This window comes from Suillus plorans, assembly GCF_016647745.1.
Source record: "Suillus plorans strain S12 chromosome Unknown HD556scaffold_17, whole genome shotgun sequence".
Taxonomy (NCBI): Eukaryota; Fungi; Basidiomycota; class Agaricomycetes; order Boletales; family Suillaceae; genus Suillus; species Suillus plorans.
Window position 1 is genome coordinate 318113 of NW_024537401.1, and position 26249 is coordinate 344361.

At 48.9% G+C, this 26249-nt stretch overlaps 10 protein-coding genes across 10 annotated transcripts; 6 read left to right on the top strand and 4 right to left on the bottom strand.

Moving 5' to 3' along the window:
- The first annotated feature begins 152 nt into the window (after positions 1–152).
- HD556DRAFT_1526091 (uncharacterized protein) lies at positions 153–10367 on the top strand. Its single transcript, XM_041309295.1, has 9 exons — positions 153–368; positions 428–718; positions 770–3831; positions 3886–3960; positions 4032–6680; positions 6733–8641; positions 8696–9945; positions 10000–10253; positions 10305–10367. Exons 2-7 carry the CDS (start codon positions 631–633, stop codon positions 9925–9927), a joined length of 9015 nt encoding a protein of 3004 aa, XP_041162278.1. The 5' UTR covers positions 153–368; positions 428–630; the 3' UTR covers positions 9928–9945; positions 10000–10253; positions 10305–10367.
- A 510-nt stretch (positions 10368–10877) lies between these two features.
- On the bottom strand, positions 10878–11834 carry HD556DRAFT_267197 (uncharacterized protein). Its single transcript, XM_041310074.1, has 3 exons — positions 11787–11834; positions 11568–11736; positions 10878–11502 (listed from the first exon to the last, which is right to left on the bottom strand). The coding sequence occupies exons 2-3, from the start codon at positions 11733–11735 to the stop codon at positions 11035–11037; spliced, it is 636 nt and encodes a 211-aa protein (XP_041162279.1). The 5' UTR covers position 11736; positions 11787–11834; the 3' UTR covers positions 10878–11034.
- A 3553-nt stretch (positions 11835–15387) lies between these two features.
- Positions 15388–16250, top strand: HD556DRAFT_1466134 (uncharacterized protein). The gene is made up of 2 exons (XM_041308364.1): positions 15388–15970; positions 16024–16250. Exons 1-2 carry the CDS (start codon positions 15394–15396, stop codon positions 16206–16208), a joined length of 762 nt encoding a protein of 253 aa, XP_041162280.1. The 5' UTR covers positions 15388–15393; the 3' UTR covers positions 16209–16250.
- A 1747-nt stretch (positions 16251–17997) lies between these two features.
- On the bottom strand, positions 17998–18352 carry HD556DRAFT_1441184 (uncharacterized protein; the record flags this gene model as incomplete). The annotated part of the gene is made up of 2 exons (XM_041306251.1): positions 17998–18262; positions 18318–18352. 2 exons carry the CDS (start codon positions 18350–18352, stop codon positions 17998–18000), a joined length of 300 nt encoding a protein of 99 aa, XP_041162281.1.
- Positions 18353–18385: 33 nt separating this feature from the next.
- Positions 18386–19123, top strand: HD556DRAFT_1233925 (uncharacterized protein; the record flags this gene model as incomplete). The annotated part of the gene is made up of 2 exons (XM_041297632.1): positions 18386–18432; positions 18487–19123. The coding sequence occupies 2 exons, from the start codon at positions 18386–18388 to the stop codon at positions 19121–19123; spliced, it is 684 nt and encodes a 227-aa protein (XP_041162282.1).
- A 466-nt stretch (positions 19124–19589) lies between these two features.
- On the bottom strand, positions 19590–20681 carry HD556DRAFT_1233716 (uncharacterized protein; the record flags this gene model as incomplete). The annotated part of the gene is made up of 7 exons (XM_041297617.1): positions 19590–19722; positions 19771–19863; positions 19914–19951; positions 19985–20143; positions 20195–20268; positions 20324–20492; positions 20556–20681. Coding segments are annotated over 7 exons (792 nt in total), but the record flags the coding sequence as incomplete, so codon positions are not given.
- A 307-nt stretch (positions 20682–20988) lies between these two features.
- Positions 20989–21808, bottom strand: HD556DRAFT_1357943 (OPT oligopeptide transporter protein-domain-containing protein). Its single transcript, XM_041302530.1, has 5 exons — positions 21667–21808; positions 21419–21601; positions 21180–21367; positions 21094–21119; positions 20989–21041 (listed from the first exon to the last, which is right to left on the bottom strand). The coding sequence occupies exons 2-3, from the start codon at positions 21549–21551 to the stop codon at positions 21189–21191; spliced, it is 312 nt and encodes a 103-aa protein (XP_041162284.1). The 5' UTR covers positions 21552–21601; positions 21667–21808; the 3' UTR covers positions 20989–21041; positions 21094–21119; positions 21180–21188.
- Positions 21809–22388: 580 nt separating this feature from the next.
- On the top strand, positions 22389–22992 carry HD556DRAFT_1357945 (uncharacterized protein). Its single transcript, XM_041302531.1, has one exon. The coding sequence runs from the start codon at positions 22477–22479 to the stop codon at positions 22909–22911; it is 435 nt and encodes a 144-aa protein (XP_041162285.1). The 5' UTR covers positions 22389–22476; the 3' UTR covers positions 22912–22992.
- Positions 22978–23870, top strand: HD556DRAFT_1233881 (nonidentical kinase-1; the record flags this gene model as incomplete). The annotated part of the gene is made up of 6 exons (XM_041297629.1): positions 22978–22995; positions 23042–23077; positions 23130–23165; positions 23215–23429; positions 23478–23741; positions 23792–23870. Coding segments are annotated over 6 exons (648 nt in total), but the record flags the coding sequence as incomplete, so codon positions are not given.
- Positions 23871–24996: 1126 nt separating this feature from the next.
- Positions 24997–25841, top strand: HD556DRAFT_1466155 (uncharacterized protein; the record flags this gene model as incomplete). Its single annotated transcript, XM_041308365.1, has 1 exon — positions 24997–25841. The coding sequence occupies one exon, from the start codon at positions 24997–24999 to the stop codon at positions 25636–25638; it is 642 nt and encodes a 213-aa protein (XP_041162287.1). The 3' UTR covers positions 25639–25841.
- Between the last annotated feature and the right edge of the window lie 408 nt (positions 25842–26249).

Below are 26249 nucleotides of genomic sequence, written 5' to 3' on the forward strand. Positions count from 1 at the left end.
GACTACTACATGTTTTGAATGTAGTCGTGGCACGTCTTCGAAATTTGACTTGGCGTTCATTTTCTAGATATCAAAGTGTGACTCATACAGAATTTGTAAGCAGATTTCACCGTCACCCAGCTGGGCTAGCACATGTGTTCGAACTTTCTATTCCTCCGTAGGTAATAGAGGAAGAAGCTGCAAACATTTCTGATACACATATGTACAGCCTTAACACTCGTATCGATGGCATTCCTCAGATCGATCTGATGGGAAACTTCTGTGATGCATTGAAGCTTCTCGTATCCAACTCAGGCCTACCCAGGCTAGCCTGAGTGAGGCGTGAGGATGAGCGCTTAGGGGTTCCATATTAGATTTGTGGCTTCACCGTGAGTCACCAGCTCCTCTCTCTTTTATCTCACCAGTAACATGGCTCAATATTCAACAGAAAATTGTCCATCCAAGTCAGAAGATCAATCTAGTTATGAATATATCATCAATCACGTATTTCTCCCCCTCAAGTTGCCACAAGGGAGTGACCAGTCCCTTGAGAACGACCTGGCCTTATCTGAAGCAGTATTCGATGCTGCTATCACGTTCAGTGACCAGCTACCGTCCGATAAGCTGCGGCTTTGGACGAACATCTTGAAAATGCTCAACAATCTTAAAGATTCAATCAGATTCAGCGTCATGTCTGCAGAAGAGGTCGAACATCAAATCAACACTATGGAAACTGAAAGTCTGTTGTTTTCATTTGCATTCTTTTTCTGTACTGAGTATCAATTTTCAGATGTACTTGTATATATGATTCGCGCGCAAAACGCTGCGGTTGTCATGAGAAAACTCGAATCCGAAACTATATTCGAGTCATTTGAGGTCTCTCCTGACCCCACCGCAGTGATGGGCGCAAAGGGAAAGCTGATATGTTCTTATCCTGGACCTGCTATCACGGTCCCAGATATGAACATTGACAATGCTACCTTTCCTGCCGAGCTGGCAAATTTTCTCGTCCACATGGATGAAGATGTCCTCGATGCAGCAGCGACGAGGAAGAAGGCTAAATCCATTGTTCTCGAAGAGAGGGACACCACGCATCCACGGTATATCACAGAGCTCCTGACCGGTATATTGCGTGGCCTCGGGAGCATCGCTGATGTTCCTCGCATCCGCAAGCGCATCGGAGATGATGTGCTGTGGGACAGCGCGAAGTTGCCATGGAGGCGGTCTCCACTCTGGCTTGTAATTCGCGTTGCCTTACAGACAACTCTGGAGCGCAGTGCTCTCGGACGAACGACGTATAAGTCGTTCATGCTGTTCTTCATGACGAGGCTCACGACCCTCGCCCTCGACCATGACTTATCGAATGACATTCTACACTTCATGTCAGCAAAGATCGCGCGCCGTCTTTTCAAGCTTGGATCCTCTTCATCTCCAGAGTTGTCGCAGATCGTCAGTAAGGTCACCGGTGATGTAAGGAGTGTCCTGGAGGAAAGATGGGGATCTGTTCAGAATGCACAACGGGCCTCGCCTCTTTGGGCTCCGGAGACCCTCCAAATTTTGCGAGATACCCATCTTTCCTTGAACACGAGCCGAGAGTACATCTGCCAAGCTTTACAGAACCAGCATTCCTCCACCAAATCAACCATACCTAATCCCAGCCATCACAGGCGCGGGACAATCGATAATTTCCTTGACGCTGAAGCTAGTTTCTTGGTAGCCGCTCATGCCGCAGAACCGTCTCTAGCACTCGCAGACTTCGAGACCGCCGTTAGATTAGGGATCGATGACTGGGTGACACGCATTCCATTCCAAAGTACCGATTCCGCGTGTGTCTCGATCGAGGCGTGCGCCTCTGCGTACTCCTCGAGAGCGCTTACGGCTTATAATGGAAACCCGGAGAATTTGTCTATCATGCTTCTCACCCTTTTCGAGCTCTGGGTAGCGATGGATAAGATCGTTGTTGGACAAATCCCACTCCTGGCAGAATACTCCCCCGAAATCCCATTGACGCTTTGGGAGTGTCTTTTGATCCGCAAAGCTTCCGCCCTTGATCGTTTGAAGACATTGCACGGCTACCTGAAGGCTCGTCATTGCCAAGCTTCCAGTCGTCTGTCGGCATTCTCGTTTACCAATGATGACAAGTCGTTCGCGGCGCGGTATTTTCATCAATCATCCGAGCTGCAGAGTTTGAAGGTTCGCATCGAGGCAGAAGCTCAGAACAAGCGGGAGAAGAAGTTGATCGAGCTCCAGACCGCGAACCAGAGGTACGCAGACAAAGAGAAGCGTGCAGAAAGTTTATTGCACACCTACGAGGTCTCCACTCACGGCAAGCCAACACATAGCAAACTGAGAGACTGTCACAAGTGTCGCCTGGAAAAGGAGATGAAATCGATGACTATTGCGGTTCATGAGTGGCCACTACCAGCCTGTGTAAAGGAGGCGATTGCGGTGGTGTTTGAGCTAGGATGCCCCATCGCGTTGGATATGTGGAGATCTACGACATTTCATATCCTTGTTGACGTCTGCACTCCACAAGAAGAAATCTTGCACACTAACGTCTTCATGACGCTGCCGGACTATGGTGCATTGCAGCGTTATCGCCAGTGCCATCCAAGGCAAAGGCTCACTTTGGCGTCGGATGCCAAGCCTTTCTCCAAGTGTCATTACAACAACCCTCACATTCCTGCGGTGGACACCAAAGTCTGTGTGAATAACGGACTCCAATTTCAGCCTTTCGACACACCTACAGGCGCATGGGTGACAGATGGACTGCTACGATGCGACATCACCAAGTCGTGCACTTTCCTTCTTCCGAAGGGACCATATAATGGTATGCAGCAGTACCTTGCGGGGACATCCCACACATCAAACGAGGTCGTGGCCAATCAGGCGGATTGTCACAAAGACGTAACCATCCACGAATTCGTGGCATTTGGAGCCTTGCGGAGTGGACCACATTTACAATGGATGAATGTGCTTCGTGAACTCCGTGCAAGGACGCTCAATTTTCGACGTGAGGAGGTCCATCTACTGTTGGCCCAAGCTGTTTCACAGGTCGGCCCATTTTCGTCCGATGACGGCCTTATCTGGCACGAGGAGTTGAACAGCATGCCATTTCTTATTGCACTACTCGGAGAGCTGGAGGATTTGATGGCGAGCATTGAAAGAAATTGGTTGGAAGCTGTCACGATCAGCACTACCATCATGCTTGTGTGGCGCATCTTGTCCTCGACTCAGGATGAGAGTGTTCAAAGTTGCGGATATTCGCTCCTTCGAAGGATACGAACTGCGACTTTTACGTTGCTGACGCAACTATCAGAGAAAATGCAAGCCAGCAACGACGAGACCGTCAGCAGAGATTTACAAGGGCGCGTTCGGGATATGGCAGTCACCTGTCGTAGCACTTTCGATGGAGATGGAGATGCTTCACTGCTCCTAACGTCGCACGATGACATCAAGGTATTTGTATATTGTGCGGTCATGATTCATGACAACACTCCAAACGAACTCGACAATCTTCCACAACATTCCAAACTCCTGCTAGAGCGAGACAAGAGATGTTGCCATGCATTAGAATCCACTATTCGCCAATATGCAGAGTTTCACAGGGAGGGTCTTGATTTGGCGATGGCCAAGATTTGGGACAGCTACAGACCAGGAACTCCTTGGAGGGCACTGGCGGCTCCGAATTCCCGTTGGCTCGTGGCGCAGACTGCGTCTTCGCATTCCCAATCACCACAGGACGTGCGCATCAATTTGATTAGCGGATGCTTGCTTGTCGATGGGAAGCAGTTGGGAAGACTTCCTTCAACGATAGTGCAACATCCCACTTACCAATCAATTTTCAGCGATGTAAGTTTTTGAAAATTGTAGCTTTGTTGGTACACGTTCATATACCAACTGCAGCAAGTTCTGGACATCGTTCCAGCTGATATCCGTGGAATGGAATATGCAACACGCGGAAATTTCTGTGACCATCAGGTTAGTGGTTACTCTCTTGTAACCACTCGGTAACTATTACTAACTAATGACGCACTCGCTTGTTCCTGAAGGTGTCTTTCGCTCTCCGTGACTCGAATGATCTCATCATCCGTGCGAAGCATATCAAACACGACTCACCTCTCCTCCAGCTCATTCCAAGCCACAAATTCGTGGATGACCTACCGACAATCTTGGTAGCAGGCCATACTCATTGGCTCAACCTGCACACAAATGAAATCGAGATCCGCCCAGCAGAAAATGCGTGGAAGTCATTGTCTGAAAACTGGGTTTTGCAATTTTCTGCTTCGGGTTGCTCAACGGCGCAGAATTCCAATGGTGCCACCCTTGTCGACATACGCAGCCAAACGTGGGACATGATCTCTAGAAGGTTGCGTCCTCTGGAGGATGCAAGCTTTATCACGGTCACGTGTAACAAAACATCCGGCAGCGCTCTCTCGTTGAGGGCTGATTTACCTCGATATGGCCTCGAGTTCTTCATCGACCAGGATGGAGAACTGCAGTCCCGTAACATGGGCAACATGGTCGTTGATATCGTTCAATCCACTGGAACGATGTTGGGCTTGGTCAATCAGCTCATCTTGCGCCCGAAGTTGCAAATTGCGGATGAGCATTCACGCACCGTCATCATCCCAGACGGTCGTATCTTATACTCCGCTGATGGTCACCGTGTCCGCGTCACTATCGCTCCTGAAGGTACTCGAACGACATACCAGTTGTACAGGATTGATACAGATCTATGCTGCCTCACTGGGAACGTGGGTCTCACAAGTAAGCTCTATCAGGTGCTCCTTCACGCTGTTACCAGCGGCTGTCTCCCTGATCCCCTGACGGGTCGAACGGGGACAGAGGAGGCGTTGCATCTCTTGCATTCCGCAGCTTGCCGATCGTTTATGAAGCTTCGCCCTCGCGATGTAGATCTTTTGCGCGAGATCAGTTCGCTGTCAACCAAGCGCGTCTGGTATCCCACTCATCTTCAGAAGATGCAGACAATTTCGTGGTCATGCCTTGCGCCCCTTGCACAGCACCATGGTTTTCATCCAGCCGCGAAATCTATCATGGATTACGGAATGAAACTTTCGACTTTCTCAGAAGGGTCTGCAAACCTTCAGGTTGCCTATGAGCTTCCACGATTCACCAACCATCTTCTTGAGCGCGCTTCAGTTCGTGCCTCGACGATCTATCCTGATCAGTTCTCTTTTCCACTTCCGCTCGGCGATACAGATGTTATCTACGCTTCACGTCATATTCCCGACAAGGTCGCAGAAGAGAGAGTATTTCAAATCACCTTCATGGTGCATCAGTGGTCATGCAAACTTCCAGTGCAACGGAATCTCCTTGATTTGTTGACTCAGTGGCAAAATGTCCAGGGCATTGGCGAGGCGCTCAGCTTGCAGTACTCAAAAGACTGGCTTCAACCAAGTTTACCTGATGTCTTCCTTTCTGCGTACGATTGCTGTCGTAGGGCTACGAAGAAAGACATACCTCGACTGGTGTTCACCCTGGCTTCGTTATCATACAGCTTGTTGGAGAATCATGCACTCGTGCCAACACTCCTAGCTTTCGCTACAGTTTCCGAAATTCGTTGCCTGGGAGGCCCACCGAAATTCACGTCTTATGATCTCTCGGATGGCTTCATGCCATCCGATACGAGATTGAACAATATCATTGGTTCGCATGCCAGAGATTATGAAGTCAGCGAGGAGAAAGAGCTAGCTGCAAGTCCTGGTGAAAAGAAAAAGGCTCTGGAGAAGCGTCGTCGTGCAGCTTTTAAAGACAGGTCTCTCTCTGAAAAACAAGTTATTCTCAGCAAAGTTCAGGATGGTTGGCCATGTGAAAATCCTCCGGCACTTGATACGCTGCAAGTGAAGTATTATAATCTCATTGATTTGCCAGCAAAACTGTCCCCGGTATTTCGCAGCTGTTGGCGAAACCGTTGCCTGAAGCTACACCTGGATAGCCTGCAGTGGACGCTCAAACGGGTCTACACGCCAGATTTTCCTTCGAAACTACCGTCTCAATATGATCTTAATTCCTACCTCGAAGACTCGGATATTGCATCACCGGCCTCATCCGTTGATGCGCAGTACCTATTCAATAGAGATCCACCTGTGACAAGCATGTGCGGGTCTTCCCAAGCTCTGCCTAATGCCAATCAGAGAGATTTGGTATCCCCAGACTCCCAAGTCGCAGCAGGGTTGCAACAGCTGATGAACGACTTTCGCGCACAAGGAACTGACAAGTTTCACCGCAAATACGCCGACGATCTGGACCAGAGCAGGTCGATTTACTGTGACGAAAAGATCGTCGCCCCACCAGATTCTACGCCATACACGATGGAACTACTGCTCGAGAATCATTTTCTCCATAGCCGGCAATTCCAAGACTCACTCGAATCTTTCTCACACGCCCTCTCCCCCGCCTCTGCTGCTGAGAACACGCTATATAATGCTGGATTATGGCCTCGAGTTACACCAAATTTCCTTTTCACACGCATGGCTTCTACAGCAGGAAATCCTTTGGGGAAGGCTTGGCGTGCTGCTCTTATCCAGCTGTCGCAGATACTTTTGCAACTGCAACGCTCGCGAAGGCTGTTGGTCTCTGCTGCTAAGAAAAACTGGGTCGAGTTCTTCAAGGAGTTGGATAGCGAAGAATGCGAGGGATTTGATCCGGAGCTGTACCCTGATTGGCTCTTAATACAGGTACGCTATAAAGAAATCGATCATGAACGGTAACCGATAATATCATCCTCAGATTGAAAGTCAGTTTTTAGCACGGCCGGTCCAGGTCAAAGTCGCGCTAGAGATGATGTCACCATGCACAGGGGGGAATACTTCTCTCCAACTGAACATGGGCGAAGGTAAATCCTACGTCATCGTTCCCCTCGCAGCAGCAGCACTCTCTGATGGCCACAAACTGGTCCGAGTAATCGTGCTAAAATCGTTGTCGGCCCAGATGTTCCAGCTCCTGGTCGAACGACTAAGCGGCCTTGCACGAAGGCGCATTTTCTACATCCCATTCGCTCGCGCGTTCTCTATCGACTCATCGAAGGTGCAGATGTATCGTGACTTGATGCAAGAGTGCATGGATGCCAAGGGCATCCTGGTCGTCCAACCAGACCATATTCTGTCATTCCAGCTGATGGCTGTCGACCGTCAGCTGTCCCCTCATATTGAAGCTGCTGAAGATATGCTGCAGACTCAGCTATGGCTCGACGATCACACACGCGACATCCTGGATGAAAGCGATGAAATTCTGCACGTCCGCTACCAGATGGTATACACTGTGGGTCTCCAAAGGTCGCTTCAAGGACATCCAGAAAGGTGGACAACAACACAACAAGTGTTGGGTCTTGTCGCGAAGCACGCCACTCGGCTCATGAGCGAGTTTCCCTCTCATTCAGAAGTGTCCATTCGTGAGCACGGAGGGTTCCCCTTCGTTCGGATTATGTACCCGACAGCAGGTAACGCATTAGTGCAATGGATCGCAGAGGATGTCATCAATGGCACCCTTGAAAACATAGGCTTCGATCAAGCATCTCCCCATGTGAAAGAAGCTGTTTGCTGTTTTATCGCAAATGAGAACGTATCCAACACTTGTGTCAGCATAGTGGAGGATCGCTATAGAGACACTATCGTCTGGCCCAGCCTTCTAGTCTTGCGAGGATTGCTGGCGTATGGTATCTTGGTGCACACCATTAAAGAACGCCGCTGGCGCGTGGACTATGGCCTTGCCCCAAACCGAACAATGCTAGCTGTTCCATTTCGCGCAAAAGACATGCCTTCGTTGCGGGCAGAGTTTGGCCATCCGGACATTGCTGTCACCCTCACATGCCTATCATACTACTATGCAGGTCTAACGCTCCAGCAACTGATGCTGTGCTTCGAGCTCCTGCTGAAGCAGGATGATCCTGCCCTCGAGTATGAATCCTGGGTTGCTAGACTTCCGTCTGTCCCAGAAAGTCTGCGTCAGCTTAGCGGAATCAATACAGAATCTGCAGAGCAGCTCCCTGACCTTCAACGACTGTTCAAATTCAACAAGGCGGTCATAGATTTCTACATGTCCCGAGTAGTTTTTCCCAAGGAAGCAAAGGCATTCCCCAGCAAGCTCTCCTGCTCCGGGTGGGATCTCGCTCAAGAGAAGAGACATCCCACGACCGGCTTTTCTGGTACTAACGACAACCGCTATCTTTTGCCAAGCTCAATGGTGCAGCATGAACTCGATTACCAACGCAGCACGAATGCCCGAGTCCTGGCGTTCCTTTTGAGCCCAGAAAACAACTGCTACAGACCCATACCGCCTGGCCAGAAGATGCGACATTTCATCGACACCTTGATAGCACAAACCCCCGAGGTCCGCGTGCTCCTGGACGTTGGTGCGCAGATGCTGGAACTGAAGAATCAGGAATTAGCCGAAACATGGCTTCGAGCCAAGTGTGACGCCCAAGCTGCAGTCTTTGTGAACGATGACGACGAAATTGTTGTCGTTAGTCGGGATGGGACAGTGGAATCCCTTGTGTCGTCTCCCTTCGCCCAACAGCTCGACCAGTGTGTGATATATCTTGATGACGCGCATACAAGAGGAACGGATGTCAAGCTGCCTTCTGGCTTCCGAGCTGCTGTCACGCTTGGTCCGAAAGTCACGAAAGACCGCCTGATGCAAGGTTTGTGATTCCAGAGTTCATGCGCATTGATTTTGACAATAACCAACGACACAGGATGCATGCGAATGCGGAAGTTGGGCAATGGTCACTCGGTGATGTTCTTCGCTCCGACGGAAGTTGACCGAAGCATTCGTTTGGCGACTCAGAAGGCTGATGCAGATCGTGTCGAAGTTGCGGATATTTTGCACTGGTCAATGCTCGAAACCTGTCTTGATATTCAGATGCGTGCATTCCACTGGGTTCGACAGGGATCAGATTTCAACGCCCGGCATTCTGCATGGGCTCAATTCTCGCGCGCGCCTACCACTTCGATTTCCACCCTGAAAACAGCCTGGTTGCAGCCAGAGGAGCGTTCATTAGAGGATATGTACGCACCACACAGTCCTTCACAGGTGTCCCATATTTGGGATGCAGACATTCGAAGCAAGTGCGAGGAGCTCGGAGTTCTAACAGGACCCGAAAGGAGCATGGATGAGGAACAAGAAAGGGAGGTAGTCCACGAGGTAGAGAGAGAACGTGAGGTGCAAAGGCCGTCCAAAGTGCAACCCGCAGCTCAGGACTTGCATGCGCATGTCCGTCAATTTGTCAAGACTGGCCGAATTCACAAAGGGTCCCCCGTTTTCATTCCAGCGCTATCCAGCCTCATCAACACCACTGCCAAATTTCATGAAGATCATCACTGGGCACGCAACGTTTTAGTCACCCGTGACTTCGCTCGTACGGTGGGGACTACCCTTACCACACAGAAAGTGGATGAATACCTGCGGCCTGTCAATTGGATCGTGCTCAGTAACGTTGGAGTGCTGGTAGTCATGAGTCCGCACGAAGTGGATGCACTGCTGCCTGATATCCGCAACAGCAACGCAGTTCAATTATGTCTCTATACTCCTCGGACCACGCGCACGATGAAGGCATGCGATGATCTTCGACTGTACCGTGTTCCTTCGACCCCACATCTGACGCCATCGGAACTGCAGATTTGCCAGCTCAACCTTTTTGCGGGTCAACTGTATTTCTCCAGTTACGAGATGTATCTCTGCACTTGCAATTTTTTAGGGCTCAACGCGCTGGATTTGGGGGACGAGGACTTGATAGCCGACAGTGATGGATTCATCAGGGAGGAGAACCGCTCTTCTGCGAGAGCATTGTGTTTGTTCAAGCGGTCCCAGCTTCCTCCGCTGAAGGAGTTGTTCGAAATGAGAAGGAAAGGTATGGGGTATCTGCCGACTCACCTCGGAAAGATGTTCAATGGGCGCATTATGACCGAGGGGGATTTTCTGGACTGAGTGCTAGGCCTGTTTAGTGTAAGTTATCGCCTTTCTACCAAGGACCTTACTGACTGCAGTTCTGGTCAACAGCGATTGTGCTAACAATGGTCTTCATCGTGATTAGTAATTTTGTAACGTTCTTCGTGAATGTATTTGTAGTGGATCTGAAACGTTATGCGTCTTGCTGCGTCATGTCAATTAGAATGCTTGGGTATTTATGGTTATCCAACCGTGTAGTTGAAAGACAGATATGCCTGATGCATTAGCCTTAGCTGCGGAGTCATACAGTTCTTCGCCGATCAGTCATTACTCGTACAATACAGCCCGTGCCGGCAGTCTGTGAGCTGCAAATTTATGGTCAGGAAGTTTATATGGGAGGCAAGCTTTAGACACACCTTCTCATGCCACCCCAAGAGCACGCTGCTGCTCACATCACCCCAGCCCGGCATCCCCATACCCTTGTAAAGGTACTTCATCAAAGTGTCCTGCTGAGCATTTTGGGTGTTCTCATCACTTTCGCAGTGCAATTGCGTAATTGTTCGTGTGGTGTTTGCTTTTTGTGGTCTCCATAGTGCAATCAATGTTTAGTGGCAGGACCCATGCACGCGCCTGGCTTATTCGACATCCCAGAGAAGCGGGGCAAATTTGGTCTTGTTCACAACATTGGTGTAAAGTTGTCCGTGTGCAAACGAATATGTACGTAGGTCAAGCCTGCAGCGTCAGTTCCGTTGCATAATCGATTTTGAATTGGCTGACTCGAAAACGTCCCGAAAACCAACCGTACGGCGCAAAGTCACGGTGCGGCGGCACAACTTGCAAGCAGTGACTAACTATGGAAAGCCGGACACTCGTGCTCAAATCTCAACGAAAAATTACTAAATACGGTCGTGTCTTCTGCGAGACCACGAACACCGCTATCGCTAATAAGCAACAAAGCGACTGCAATAATCAATTGAAAAATTAGGATTGGTGTTTGTAGTCCATGGTATACTGCTACAACGAAGCCTTACAAAAAATAAACCAATGCAAGTCACCACTCATCTGGCACGTCCGAGTCATCGCCATCTGAGAAATCCCAAACAACCAAACCTGCATGATCCAATCCTACAGCATCTTCGTCAATGCCTAGCGTGATTTCAGGCTTGTCATCACGGGCGAGACTCTCCAACTGATGCAAATTCTCATCAACTGTGTAGATATTAGTCTCGCTGTGTTGTTTGCATCAAAATATAAAACCGGCGTACCAAGACCAAGACCGCCACCCACCCCACCCATGTAGTAGGCACCACTTCCATCTTCACGATCGGGCAAGTCTCGATGGCTCTCTAAAAGCGGCAAAGCCGTTGAATCCTCCTCCGCCTCATCTAACAATTCAATGTGAGGTGGTATCATCTCGTCATTGACCTGCACCACGTCAAGTAAGTGCAGGTATACATCCCAAACGGTCTCCCTTTTGACTAATGGGCGTCCAAGCTCTGTGTAACAATGTTCCATGAACTCGGCGAATGGTTTTGGAACGAGGTCGAAGACAATATGGGAAGAATCGATATAGATATCACGGACGTGGTCTAGCGCTTCACGTTCAACTTTGATCTGGAAAAAAAAATGGTAAGAACAAGAACACGTTGCAGAATGAGCAGGACTTGAATATCACTTACTTTGAAGTCCAAGACGCCAAAGTTCTCGGGCGATTGGTAGATAATGTCTGGTGCGCCATGGGGAAGGATCTTGTTCCGGTCCCGCCGTTTTCTAGTGTTATTCACTCGGTCCTGGTAAGCGTCTAGCTCCCGCTGTAACCAGGGTATAAAAACCCAGCGAAAAATCATCCTAAACAATTGCCAGTTAGTATTGATGTAAGGACACACAAAAGGACGTACAATTGGAGAGTGTTGTTAGTATCATACCAACCAGACGTGACACCGCGGTCAAGTAGTGTCTCAAACCCAGGTGTGAAACGACGTCGCATCTGCGACCATGTTATCTCCGGCATTATGTTTTTCTTCGTCCTCATCCACCGGTGTTGTAGGCTACCCTGCAGGGCAGGATCATGCCACTGACGTAGCATGGTGTGAGCGTTAGCGATTCCATAGTTTTCTGACCCAGGGTCACTCTGGGTCACCATAGGCATGTCTGGTATGTAGAGGTAGTAGATCAGTGCTGTGTTAATAAGACTGAAAAAATGACTTACGTCCGAGTGTCTCGAGTGTGTCAAGATAATAACTAAGGATCAGCTGTGGGTTCCGATTCGAGTGCCAGACTCTCATCCACATAATGCGCCCTGAGAATGGCTCGATGCCAGTATGGAGGCCAAGACCGTACCTCAACCACTTGTCATGTTGATCAACGGCAAATAGATCATTCACGCCCGCAGCCCAAAACCGTTTCCTTCGAAGTCGATTGGCCTTGCGCTGGCGAACGAGCTCCGGCTCGTATTCGCGGAAGTAAGATATGACAATACTCCTGTGATACAATAGCCATCAATTAGGATACAGTGTTAGAAAGAGAATAAAAGCAAACATTACCTGGGTACACTCATGTCCCATTCATGAAACAATAAGCTTACAACTTCTCGTGCTCCGGCATTGGGATACATTGCGCGTAAATTGGTCATAGCGTCACGGATAGTCTCGATGCTATGATTTTGCTGGCGCGTTCTTCGAAGACCCATGCCTTCACGAATTCTGAGGAACTTTGTGAGCACGCCGTCAGAATATAGCTGCAATTGAAGGAGGAGGACTATACACTTACGCAAGACCATATTGTGAAGTATCGAAATGTTTCTGTAATTCGGCGACAATTTGCTTGTCCGTCTGACGTGCCTTCCAAAGGCGAAGGATGTGCGGTCGGATCACATCCAAAGGTGCTAATTGGATGCGAGTGGGAAGTGAATTAGTAGGGGTGAAATCAAAACAAAGGCGGGGTAGACGTACGAGTAGGCTTCCATTGGTTAGGCATTGACTTGAGTAGCACTGGTGATGGTGTAGCTACTGTCATGTCATTCACCGTATTTAAGACTCAGAGGCACTGTACATACTAGTAAGGATTGGGTCGGAGACACTAGGAACACCAGCAACACCAGCCGCACTACCCACGACCATTTTCTTGGCGTGAGCCCACTATGAGACTGCTCTGTCCAGGTTCAGTCGTCCGAGGACCTTACAACAGCTCTACTCACCATAAATCCACTGGCGGACGACATCCTGGGGGTTGTAGAGTCATATATAGAATGTGTCTTCTTGAATTGGTAAGACTTAACGCTATATGCAATGTACATTCTACTAATCTCTCTGCAGCACATCACTGCGCAGCGCAACTCTCTGCATGGTCCGTTAAATTTGTATATACAGAGTACTATAACTGATCTCTTCTCTGCAGTGCAATTTCCTCAGTTAGTATCTCTGCAGCTCTTGGTGGCACAACTTGCTGCCAGTGCAACTCTCTGCATCGCACCTTCTGCTATCTGCAGCTCGCGCTCCGTTTTATCCAGTGCATATTCCGGTGAACAATGTTCCGGAGCTCTCTGCAGTACACTGAGATTTTTGGTATGTTTTCTTATGCATATAAATCTAAATTATTAACTTGTTTTTGTTGTATTTAAGGCATGCGCTGGCGCAGTCTCACTCACTCACACCGTCCCTCTCATTCATATGGCTAACCCAAACGAGGTGGTCTGTCAATTTACGGAGGATGCATTTGCCACTGAAGATCGGGTCTGCGAGCGCCCAACTTGTCGTGCTCAGATTGCAAAGGGCCAACCTTGCTTTTACGTTGCTACAATGCAACCTGGCAGATCTGGGCGCAATGTGTGCGCGCCGTGCTATAGACGATATGAAATGAGGTCTGTAACATCCAAGAGACCCACCAGTGAGTTGATAGCCGCTTTCTCAACATTGTTTACTGATGTATTTATGTTAGCATCAACGCCAGCAGTTAATTCTCAGCATCTGTCAAGTGAACTAGTAAGGCCTGACCCTCAGATCATTCGGAAGTCAGTGAATGCTGCCCAACGTAAATGTAAGTCGCTTGCTCTTACTTGATGAACTCAATTTGACCATGGCCGACAGTAAGTGTGAATCCGCCACGCGTCGTTGCAATCACCGACTGGACGAATGGTACTATGGGCCCACCACCTGTCCCTTCACATCGCAGCCGTACAATTACTGGGCCTGATATCTCTATTCCTACGTCTTGGCAGGGGCCGGCAGCCTCACCTGTACCATCGCGGTTTACGGGTCCCATTGGGTATTCAGCTCACCATCGATCGTATTCGACTGAGCATCAGAAATGGTCAAAACTTGCGTATGCTACTCCCGGTGGCGCAATGGCTGAAACGATTTCACTGGAGATCTCTGCTGTTCATGAAGCAGGGGGGCGTAAGAAAGCAAGAGGTATATTAATTGGGGTATGTCCTTTCCTGTGCACTCCCTTCAATACCTGGCTGAACCGGCACATTCCATTTAGAATATCTGCGAGGGCAAGAAGGATATTGACGCCCAAATTGACGCCCCAAGCCTCATCAGCTTGGCTTTGGAGACTGCTCTGCCGAAGCTACGTGCATTTAGCGGCGCCTTTTCTTGGCGCGATCATGAATTCATTGTGCGAGACTTAAAATGGGTTGATCTCGCGACGCACCAGCCATCAATCCCTTATTTCTACTCTCAGTGTCTTCAGCCTGCCCGCAAAGGTCCAACGAAGGCCCCGATATTCAAGACGAAACAATTTAGCCTTATGGTAGTTGTGCCAGAGGCTCAATGGACCGAATTTGAAGATTGGCAAGAAGCAAATGAATTGGTACGTTTATTTGTTGTATGATTGTTACCTATACTAACTTACACTGAATGGTACAGGCAATCAAACACTCAAGCCACCGTGCTAAGGGCAAGCACAGGGCACCACTGTTTGCCGACTCAGTGGAATCACACACGGATGACCCGCCATTTGACAACCCACCATTTGACAACCCACCGTTTGACGACCCACCGTTTGACGACCCACCTTTTGATGACCCCCCATTCGATTCTGAGTTAGCGCCGGCCGCTACTACCCCAGTCCCTTCACTCGCCAATGCACCAGTTACCACTGCCAGTGGTTCATCTATCAAGCGGACTCATGAACGTGCAATAAGTTCCACCTCTAGTAGCATTTCACCTCCTCGACCTCCTCGCAAAACGCCTCGTAATCCCTCTCCAGCACTTCTTTGCTCTCCTGATCGCAATGACCTCAAGACGGCCCTGCAGATTGGCGGAGGTGCCGATTTGGATATGCAGCAGGGTACGTCATCGTTTGCTGGTGTATGTGTTCAACATGCTCACCAAGATGTAAGTCTCTAAGTTTCAGACCGAAAACATTCATTTTTATGCAATCCCCACTCGACAACTCAACGACCTCTTGAGGTGTACTCGGTACCATGCATTTTCTGTGGACAATGCCGATTCATCAGTGGGCTATGTTACGGTTGACACGTCCCTCGAGGGACGCATTGGCATGGGCGGATTCAAAACTGCGCATGCCGGATGGTTGACATTGATGTCGCCTCCTACCTCAGGTCTTGGGTCCAGGGCACGCCATGACATTGTTGTGAAACGTCCATTCCAGAAGGTATATCCTAAAGGCATGCCGGCCAATATGGAGTTCAAAATTGGACGCTTTGCGCCCAAGGATGAGTCGGCCAAATTATTTAGGGAGGCAAACGTCCTATACTGGGCTAAGGCTCTGTTGGGTCTCGTCTACGACTTTATTGACCGTGCTGTGGCAGGCGCTTCCGATCCTTTACCATTCGATATTCCCCGTGTCCGCTTTGTTGAAGCCGGTCTCGCACTATCTTACTATCAAGATAATAGCAAGCCTGCATCCAAGGTTACATCGGCACGTGCATGTTTTCTTCTCGAGGAAGTTATCGATGGCAGAGACGAGGATTTCGTCAAGTATATTCACAACATGGATCCCAACCCGTTACTTGATCCAGATGAATCCGGGTATGACTTCGCATTGTTTCTTGCCTTCACACAACATGTGCAGTATGCAAAGACAGGTGGGCTCGTCTTCATCTCCGATTATCAAGGTATGTACTTTACATGGTTGCGCATCAGCAATTCTTACATTAGAATCAAACAGGCAACGACAAGCTGTTGACCGACCCACAGATTATGACGCATCCTTCAGTTAGCGAGCAGAAAGATATGTTTGGGGGGGGCAACATCGAGAAAGCCGTCAGTGAATTTGAGACTCGCCACATTTGCAACCACTTTTGCAAATGGCCAGGGTTTGAACTCGAGGAGTTTGGGGGCGAAGTAGCTTAGATGACATCTTGTTTTCCTTCAGTTTTCATCATGATATGCTCGACTTAGATTCAAACAAGTAAATAGGTTTGCACTGATCAACACAACCAAATACACTAGAACGGTGGTCGAGGTCCAATTACTATACTAGGAAATTTTTCGTTGAGATTTGAGCACGAGTGTCCGGCTTTCCATAACTAACCGGATTTTGAACTTTGAGATCCGACCAACCCTAACCCTAAGCCCGTCTGGCACAGTCACATAGTCAGCCGCTCCCGCATCAAAAATAGAATCACTCTTGTGTAGGTCACTGCTCATGCACTCACATCTCGAGTCTTAACAAATCATATGCTCACACATTGACTTCCTAGTTTTTCCCTTATCCCTACTGTGGTCATAGGTTTCTTCTACCGCCTGCTAGCTCTCAGTTATCCGAAGACTGGCAGAGATCTTCATCGTACGGTGTCTAATTCCCGGTAGCCTATCTTATCTGGCTTTGTCGAGTTACTCAGAGGTATTTCTCTGCTGAAGGCTTTCAGACAACAACATGTATGTCACGAATCACGATCGGAATCAAAGTGGCGTCTCGTTGGCTCCTACATTTTACTGGAGGTTGATAGTGTTGGACTTTGGAGGGATTGTGGATGACTTTCTTTCAGATCTACAGGTGTGTCTATTGTGTATTTTATGCTACTTCACTGCGTCAATCTGCCTCAGTTTCATAGACGCCAGGACACGAGGCTGTTTGCCTCGGTGCATTCATGTGTCCGACTCTTGTCTCCACAGCTTCCAGAATGTATCCCATCGCATCTGATCGAGCAGTCAGGCGCTTAGATGCAGGTTACTGTCATTGTGTTGTCTTGCGCGAGCTTTCCTCTCGTGAAGCTCCCTCTGTTGAGAAGTGTATGCCTTCGAGTTGTCTTAGCTTGAAACTGTATAAATGACCAACATCGTTGTCTTACAAGTATCTGCGAATCATATTTTGTCTTAGTGTCTTCTTGCGGAGTCGGGGATTGGTACCCACAGTAAGAATCGCACAGATGCCCTCGCACGGAGAATGACGGAAATCGATGGAATCTGAACAGCTGGATATCCGTACATGAGCGTCGACAAATGACGCGTTCCGTCGGTACTCAGACGACTGATAGCGACGTTGATTGACGCCGGTCTACGGAATATTGAGTAGTTGGATTTCCGTAGATTTGAATAGATGACTTGCATCCGTTGGTTCTCAGAATGTATTGACGCAACTTGAAATCAACGGAAAATTCAATGCATTTGAACTGCTACAAAAGCAACAAAAAAAGCTGCTACACGCCCGCACTAGTACACCCGCTCGCGCCAGCTGCTCTGTCTAGGACCATCCTACCTCGGTGCCTGGCTAATGTAGCGTACCGCCGGAGGACTTCGAGAGGACTTCGACCGTATTTGCGGTCCAAACGCAGTCGGTGACCTAGGTCCTAGATAGAACACACGAGTAAGTGTACACGGAGCCAAATTTGATCACACTCATCCTGCAACTGGAGTCCCAATCATGAACGAAGAATAGCACCATAGACCTGAGCGTAGATGTCTAGCTGCGAGACGTGAATGTGAGTGCAAGACTACAAATCGTTTAGTAAGATCCTCCGTCCAGCAATAGCTGGCAATAAGCGTAGTTGTCGTCCCGGCTTGGACACTTCCAAAGGAAGGGTAAACGGCAGTGCACAAAGGCCTGTTGGTGTACATCTGTCTTCCAACTATATTCAGAGGATCTCCGCTCAAATCCGTCCCAGTCGTCCACCATGCAGTTCTGAACAGCATTCCAATCTTAACGGAAGGACCATAGTTCAACGTTCGCGGAGCATTCAACGGCATGGGGAGAGATTAGCTTGACGGTGCGGAGAACAGGTAAGGAGATAGTAGAGATGACATGCGAGAATTCGTGATGATCCTTGTTGTCTGTAACAATGTCCATGTCAGTGTTATCCTTCTTAACTCCAATGGATGTCACTCCGGAGTTGAAAGTGATAGCGTTGTTGCTTTTCTTGCAAATATATTGTTCCATGCAAGACGCAATCTCATTGGCGCCGCCACTGCGAATGCCACTAACGTTAGTCATCTCGACCTGCTTTGCATGAAAGTGCATACGTACTCGATGCAAAACCACTACGTGGGAGGCGCATGATGGAGTCGAAAATGTAGAAGTTGCTAGATTTATGGAGGCTTCACGAGGGCCTGGACGAGGATCATATATATGGGGGCGGTATGCTTGCTCTTTTTAGAACACTTGTCTGAGCGCTCCTAATGCACCCTTTAGAAGTGTCCATAATATACGTATTGAGCGCCTATGGGTGGATTTGACCAACGGAATCGGCTCCAAGTGGAAACTTTTTTTTCAAGATCTGGAAGTCAGCAGTGGGCTCAATGTCGACAATGCGCACCACATATGGCTGCTTCATCATTTATTCCTTGATGTCCTGGGACGCGAGATTCATGGCTGGGCTGAGGCATGGAACCATCATAGGATGAGTACCTATGACCATGGCATGTCAAGCCTCCACGAAATGCGTTTCCTCAGTATGCTGCAGCATGGTGCGCGTGGATTTGAGGTGGCACCTACATTTCATCCTCCAGAGGACACCCTTCAAAGTGACGAAGCTGTTGTTGAGTATGGGATCGATTGGGATGGTGTAGATAACCATGGTATTCGCTCACATCATGACATGGTCAACCAACCAGACCCTCTTGGCAACAACCCCTTTGTGGCCTACGTTCCAGAGACCCTCAATCTTATTGAAGTGGACGAGCCCGACCGTCCATTGTCTTCTGAACAACTTGCTCACCTACATGCTTACTTGGCACAGTTTATCGATGACGGGACCATTCACAGCAGGAGGCATTTTTGGGAGCAAGCTTTGGCGATGTGCATTCAGTTAATGTCTTCGACAGAGTAACTACATTTCGAAGGATTGAGTTCGGTAGCCTATGTATGCATTGCCAAAGTCAACATGGGCCACGAAATCATACCTTTTGCGCGTTGAGAAGCACCTCCTCCCACAGCATTTCCCCCAACTTCGCCCTGGTGCGATTTGCGAAGACGACATGGGATCCAGAATCCAAGTCAATCACTACAAAGGTGTGATGCCTACAATCGGGGTGACTGACATACTGAGCCGTTTGGGTGAAGGCGCGCAGAACACTCACATGAACTGCTTGTCATCGAATGCGGGGCATTGTGTAGCGCAGGAACTCATCTCGCACCACTGGTGTTGCTTGTAAGTACGGCGCAAGAATTTGAGCATGATTCCGGAGGTAAACTTGAAAGGCATCACTGGCCCATCTAATCCCAGGCCTGGTGGTATCGACTTGGTACATCGATGCGAGGCCATCGATTCTGCGGTGTGTTGTTGATCAACTGAACTATGGATTCTTTAAGAGTACGCACGTGACATGAAGGAATTCTCCTGCTGTATGATGCGTCAATTTTTGTTTATCCAGTCGACGTTTGAGAGTTGGGAACAACTTATAGAATTCCTGCGACTCAATTACCGGCCTGCATGGAACAATCAACCAATGAGACCATGCGAGACATCTCACATACCAAGGGATGATATTCAACTGCCCAGCGTGAAGGCGAGAAATGAAGTTGGCCTCTTGTTCATCTTGAACTATCTGCTGAAACTTGAGGGCGAACCTGAGTGACGATTTGAGTATGCATTCATGGGGACACTGTCTGGAGCGTACTCTCTAGTGATTTCTGCTTTGTCCAAATCCACGACATCCTAGAAGTTGATATGTCAAAACACATAAAAAACAAATTTCAAGAGATGGGAAAGTATTTTAATTATGATCACCAACGTTGATTGAAATAGACTCGGGTTAGATGCTGGGTCGAGGACGGTCGAGCTTGATTGGAACGACTGGAATAAGCCTGTGATGTCTCGGCTCAGGGCGAAGTTGTTCCGGAATAGCACCTACGTAAACGATATCAGGCAACCATAAGAAACATACAGCGGGCAGCAAACCAAGTTAGAGATCGCAGTATTGAATAGCATGAGCAATGTATCTTCTTGAGCAGAACGCTCAATACTATGAACACCTATCAAAGAATGATATCAATGTGAAACGTCCACTGATGGTTTAATTCGACATACCTTCAAAATCCAAAGCAACAATAAGAGCATCTTTAGTCGGAGTTACTGACATCCAAACCCCTTCTGTCATACACATGGCCGATCCCGCGAATAACGTATCCACAAGATGGTTCAAGGAAAAGCTCTTCCCCATCGATTGTTCGCCCATGGACGACACAACTTTGACCAGCTTGAAGAAGATGGCACCGGATAAAGTCAGTATCGCTCGACTCGAGGCGTTCATGTATCATACCTTTTTCGCCATGTATGACTGGAACAAAGACTCATACCAACCAAAAGACAGGTGATTGACAATGCGATTAACATCTGCACCGAGGAGGGACTTCTCAAGTTCGGTTGAATATACACCATCCTTGAGGATCCAAGGATAGTAGCACAAGGGAAAGGAAGTGCACGAGGAGAGATGGATCCGAGTGTGTGGGTGATAGTCACGGCGGCGAATATTGATTATGAGAGGAGTTAGACACAGGTGCAGGGAAACGAGAGTTGAACTGAGTGTGATCGTGTCACACGTCTAGCCATGTCTCTGCAGTGTATTTTGATGGAACGAAATTGGAGGGATGATAAGTCACTCACAACTTCATCTTGAGCAAGAAGTACATCGACGGTGCGCATGGGATGACCTCCGGAAAACAACTTGAAGTTGAAATTCCAGTGTCGGGACTGTCGTTCAATTGGTTGGGATGCATCTACAGGTCGTGTGCCGAAATGTATGGAACTGAGAAAATGTGTAAATGAGTGCTAGTCCGAAATGAAATGGACAGGCACACCGAAAGTGTAGAGAGATGGTGACTTGCTGTAACGAGCAACGGGTACACTGAGATTACAGTGTATGATTACACTGAGTTATACTTACAAATACAAGTTAGACACCATATACAATAGCCATGGTTGCCGTCATGAAGACGGGCGAGTAAGCCTCGTACTGCGCGACGTTGAAAGAAGCATTGGCGACCACCTGAGCAGCGTCATAGGGCAATCCAGTGTTGTCGAAGGTCAAGTAGGACGAGATTGGTAAGTGTGTGGTAAACCAAGTGTTGGTGACTGCGAGACACTGTAAGTACATTTACACAATGAAAGGGGGAGAGAACACACAGTAGATGATCGGCGTAATGATCCAGAAACAAATCACAAGGGCAGCGGCCGTGTTGGCTTCAGACCACCAAGGCGTCCCCAAGGGATTTCTGATGCACGAGATCATGGACCAGTCGACAGTGAGAATGCCCATCCCAAGACCAGTGAACGTGCCAACTAGCGCGTTCACGCCCAGGAGTTTGGCTAATGGTAAAAACGTTCATGTAGCCACATTAGCGAGATCTAAAGATGAGTTTTCAGGCCCTCACCTGTTCAAGACGGATATACGTGACTAGCTAAATTATCCATACAGAATTTCCTGAAAATAGGACATAGCAGATGACTCTAGAGCGGGAATCGTGACGTTCGGGTGTCAGTATACTTCAGTTCTTATCACGTGATTTCGTGTTCAAGTTCGAGCTTATGTGAGTGTAAATGGAAAATTCGAACGTTGTTTGTCATCGTTTCTCGCAAACTCAGTTTTCATCTTCTGCGGGGGAGAGCCCTGCTATGGCTGGAGGTCTCCGTGCGTCCTCTGTGATCCCGCAGAAGTCATTCTGTATGCTATGTATGACTTGTTCAGCTCCGGACTTGAGGCGATACACAAAGCGCGGCTTGGAAGCTAGCGCGGACGCCAATGTTCGGGAGTAACATGTTTTACCATAAGATGTACTAGAATGTGTATACGGCCCGTACCACCCATATCGTACCGCATGACATACGGCTTGCTCAAAATCCTTGACGGTACGGCATGGGTCACTTTACGGGTATATGGACAATGACTGCAAGTATAACGCTCCATTCTTATGTGCCTCGTGTTCATCGTTTGCTTACCAACTCCATGCAGCAGTGCACCAGCAACAAGCCCTCCGGACCTATCCGTCGAAGATTAAGGGTTCTTGATAAAGCTGTGCAATTTATATCGCGCCTAGATGGTCGAGGGCCTCACACAATACACGAGGTGTCCTTAAACACTTCGTTCAATTTGCTTCCGTAAATACCTACCCACAGTTGACCACTTCTGCCTCAGGCGGAGGCAGCTCTGGTTCTACTTGCGCCTGCCTCAGGCGGGTGCTTGTATGTTCATGTTTTTTCACTCACATATCGGTCATCCAGGTGTGCCGATCACACCTCCACCTCAAGCCGCAGAAAAGTTCGGAGACGCGTCGCACTCTCCTCCTCCTATTGACCCGAGGACACTCAATCTATCTCCTGCACCAATTCCGGGGGATCACTCGCTTCCTCCCATCGTAATCCCGGTAGATGCACCTATGGTGGCTGAAACTGGTGTTCCCGTACTTGCGAGTGCATCTGGTCCAGGCCCTGCTAGCGGCTCTCTTCGTGACATACGCCGTGCCTCAGATGCTGCGGGACCACGCAGTGGTGGTCTCCCGGGAAACTCACCATTTGATAATCTATATGGACAGCCACACGAGACCGCAGCAGAAGAGAAGAGTCGCCTTGAGCGCGAGGAACGCGAGCGGGTATCCGCAGCAGTGACATCCTCTTTCTGAGCTTGGCAAGAAGATCACGTTACAGGTGGAAGTGGTCAGCGCGTCAGATACACGAAGCTCTGCGACATCGGTGGTACATGGAAGGTGAGTACGTTGCACAGACTTGTGAATCGATACTTATCTCAAATAGGACTTGACGGACAACGTGAATGTCATAGCTGCTAACGTAGGTCCGTTCCATCTTTGATGCCCCTTACGCTGATTGTTCGGCATTGTAGTTGACCTTACAAGTCCGAACTATTGCTGTCGCGACCGTGAGCGTTGCTTACCCTGACCCAGTCCTTATGTTGAGCTTGTCGTCAGACTGCTGTCGCCCGTGGAGACTTGACTCAACAAATCACTGGTGTCTCTGTGTCCGGAGAGATGCTAAGCCCAGTCAACACTATCAACGACATGATTGCTCAATTGGTAATCTTCGCCAAGGAAGTCAAGAAGGTCGCATTCGAAGTCGGTACAGAGGGTAAATTGGGTGTCCAGGCTGAGGTGGGCAACATCCAGGGTATCTGGCAAGAAATCACGTAAGTAAGGGACATGATCCGTGGAAATGGGTGTTGACATCGTTGTAGGATGTCCGTCAACACTATGGCCGGTAACTTGACCGCACAAGTACGTGGATTTGCCCAGATCTCGGCAGCTGCTATGGACGGAGATTTCACTCGTTTCATCGCTGTTGAGGCCAGCGGAGAGATGGACTCTTTGAAAACACAGATCAATCAGATGGTATTCAATCTACGTGACAGCATCCAGGAAAATACCGCTGCGAGCGAGGCAGCTGAGCTGGCGAACAGGAGTAAATCTGAATTCCTAGCAAACATGTCGCACAAAATCAGGTAACACTGTTCTCACTTCTCATCTCGACATTCTGCTCAATGTCTCATAGGACGCCCATGAGCGGAATTATTGGCATGATGGAGCTTACTCTTGACTCTGATTCGAAGATCACCACGACGGCGCCGTGAACGAAATTGCGTTGGATCCTGTTGTTAGCCGGTTTGTTTCCGGAGGTGCTGACGGGCAAGTCAAGTTGTGGGATACTAAGACGGTTGTGTGCTTGTGGTCTAGCGACAAGCAGCTTTAATCGCTTGTGGTTGACCCATTCCTTAAGGTGTCCTCTGCTCTTGCAGACTGCATCATCGCGGGTGCTTTGCATAGCGGAGACATTCTTTTATGGACATCGTCTCGACAAGTCTATTCGGATGACTTTTCCAGCCCGGCATCGTTTGCACAACATCGCATCGTCTCGCCCATTCCAAAGGCACAGTCATCTCCCCAGGATATATTCATACCCAAACCTCGGCCAACTGTGCTGTGTGTTCGTCGTCACTCACAGACGACGGCAGCGCTACTCATCAGGTACTCCGATCACCCGTTCTTCTATCGTGTCGGAAACCACCGCATTTGGTGATCCTTCATTCGGATACAACTCCATCGTCGAATCTTTCTTTGCAGCTCAGCCAGATGATTACAGTTTTATCATCACTGGTGATCTGCAAGGTTTCGTTGGCATTTACGATTGGGACACTCCGCAAACATCTTCTCCCGTCGTACCTGCTCGCAGATTCGAGGCTCACGAAGATGGTGCCGTGACTGCGCTTGCTTGGAGCTCGGTTGTTCTTGCCACAGGCTCTGCACGCGGTACAACGACCGTATGGGACGCGCTCACCTTGGAGCCTCTTAGGCTCTTTTCGTCCCCAGTCCCGCGTGCTGCACCGGGTCGCGAATTTGGAGGCGTCAGCAGGATTGTGATTGAACAGGAACTTTTGGTCATTATCGCTGACAATAGGGTGATGTCATGGAAGGTGGGACAAGTACACCACCGCGAAGCTCCGCACAAAAGCAAACATGCTCGTGCGAATAGGAACCCAATTTCCAAAGGACAACGTATGCACGTTCCATACTTTGTAGATTCTCGACTGATCAAATGTTGCAGAGCGATACGATTTGCACAAGGTTATCAAAGAATCCAAACGCGAACTGGAACAGGAGAATGCTTATGCTTGACGTACCATGGGGCGAGAACGCGAGCAACGTTCCACTTTGAACGTGCTTGGACTGTCGGAGTCAGAGGCAATAGAATATGTACTGATGCTCTCCCGCGAGGAAGAAGAGCATCGCCGAGTTTCCCATACCATCGATGAAGGCGTCTTCGAGGGTGACTTTGAAGACGAAACGTTCTTGCCAGTCGCTTCAAGTTCTTTAACAAGCCATGGTTCTGCACTACCTGCTTCGAACCAGTCTTTCCCAAGTCTTCTGTACGATCGCCATTCTCGCACCTATCCACGTGCCGCACGTCCTATGACGGATGAGAAAGTACAGGTGTCTCCTGTCTTCGTCCCGGAACCTATGGAAGCCGGCATCACCATAAGCCCACTCAGGATACCTGCATCCCTGCCAGGTTCTTCGACGAGTACAAGGTCTTTACCGGACGTGGCTCGCAGCCCGTCGTGCTCTTTCGAACGCTTTCCCTCGACCAGCTCTAGCATTTCCTCGTCGACCAGCAGCCTAGAACACAATCGTTCGGCGTGGAGTACACCCTTACGGTCGCCGCCTTCATCCCCAAATGTTGGAACACCTATCTTGCGCACGTCTTCTGCAAGCACAGAAAATAATGATAGGCAGTCTGAGGAAGAGCTCCGGGCTACCCCAGATTTAGATGAAATGGACGCGGATTTGAAATTTGCGATTGAGTTGAGTCTTGCGGAAGCGCGTAGTCGAGGCGAGGTTTGAAAGTGGGAGGGTAATCAAGCTGTTGTTGATACACCGTAGATTGGATAGAGCACCGGAGCAATATTTCTAATTAGGACTATATATGTCTTCAACGTAGCCGTGGCACGTCTTCGAGATGTGCATGTGACTTAGCGTCCATTTTGCACCATAGTAGCAAAAGATCAACAAGACCTTTTTGCAAAAACAAAAAAAAAGAAAACGGCCTGAACGCGCACACTGAGATCCGTTGCACAAACGACTTTGAATTGGCGAGGACATCTCGATCTGGGATATCCGACCGTCCGACCGCATCCGCGCCAGCATAATAATAATCATTCCCACGCATCAATAACAACACATAATATAGTAAAATATACTACATTCAATAATCATGTATTAAGCTCGCTGTTTCCCACACGTCCTCGCTGTCAGCCACCTTGCGCACAACGTCAGGGATATTACTACATTTAGCCAAGCCGCTACCTAACAGCGCCGCTACATGCTTACCTCCCTGCACCGCACTCAATGACTACGCCAATACCATCAACCCTTGAGGTGCTGCAGTTGCTGCATCATCAGCTCCTACTGGCCCACCTCCAACATTCACCACGACACAAAGGGCGAGGGCGGGG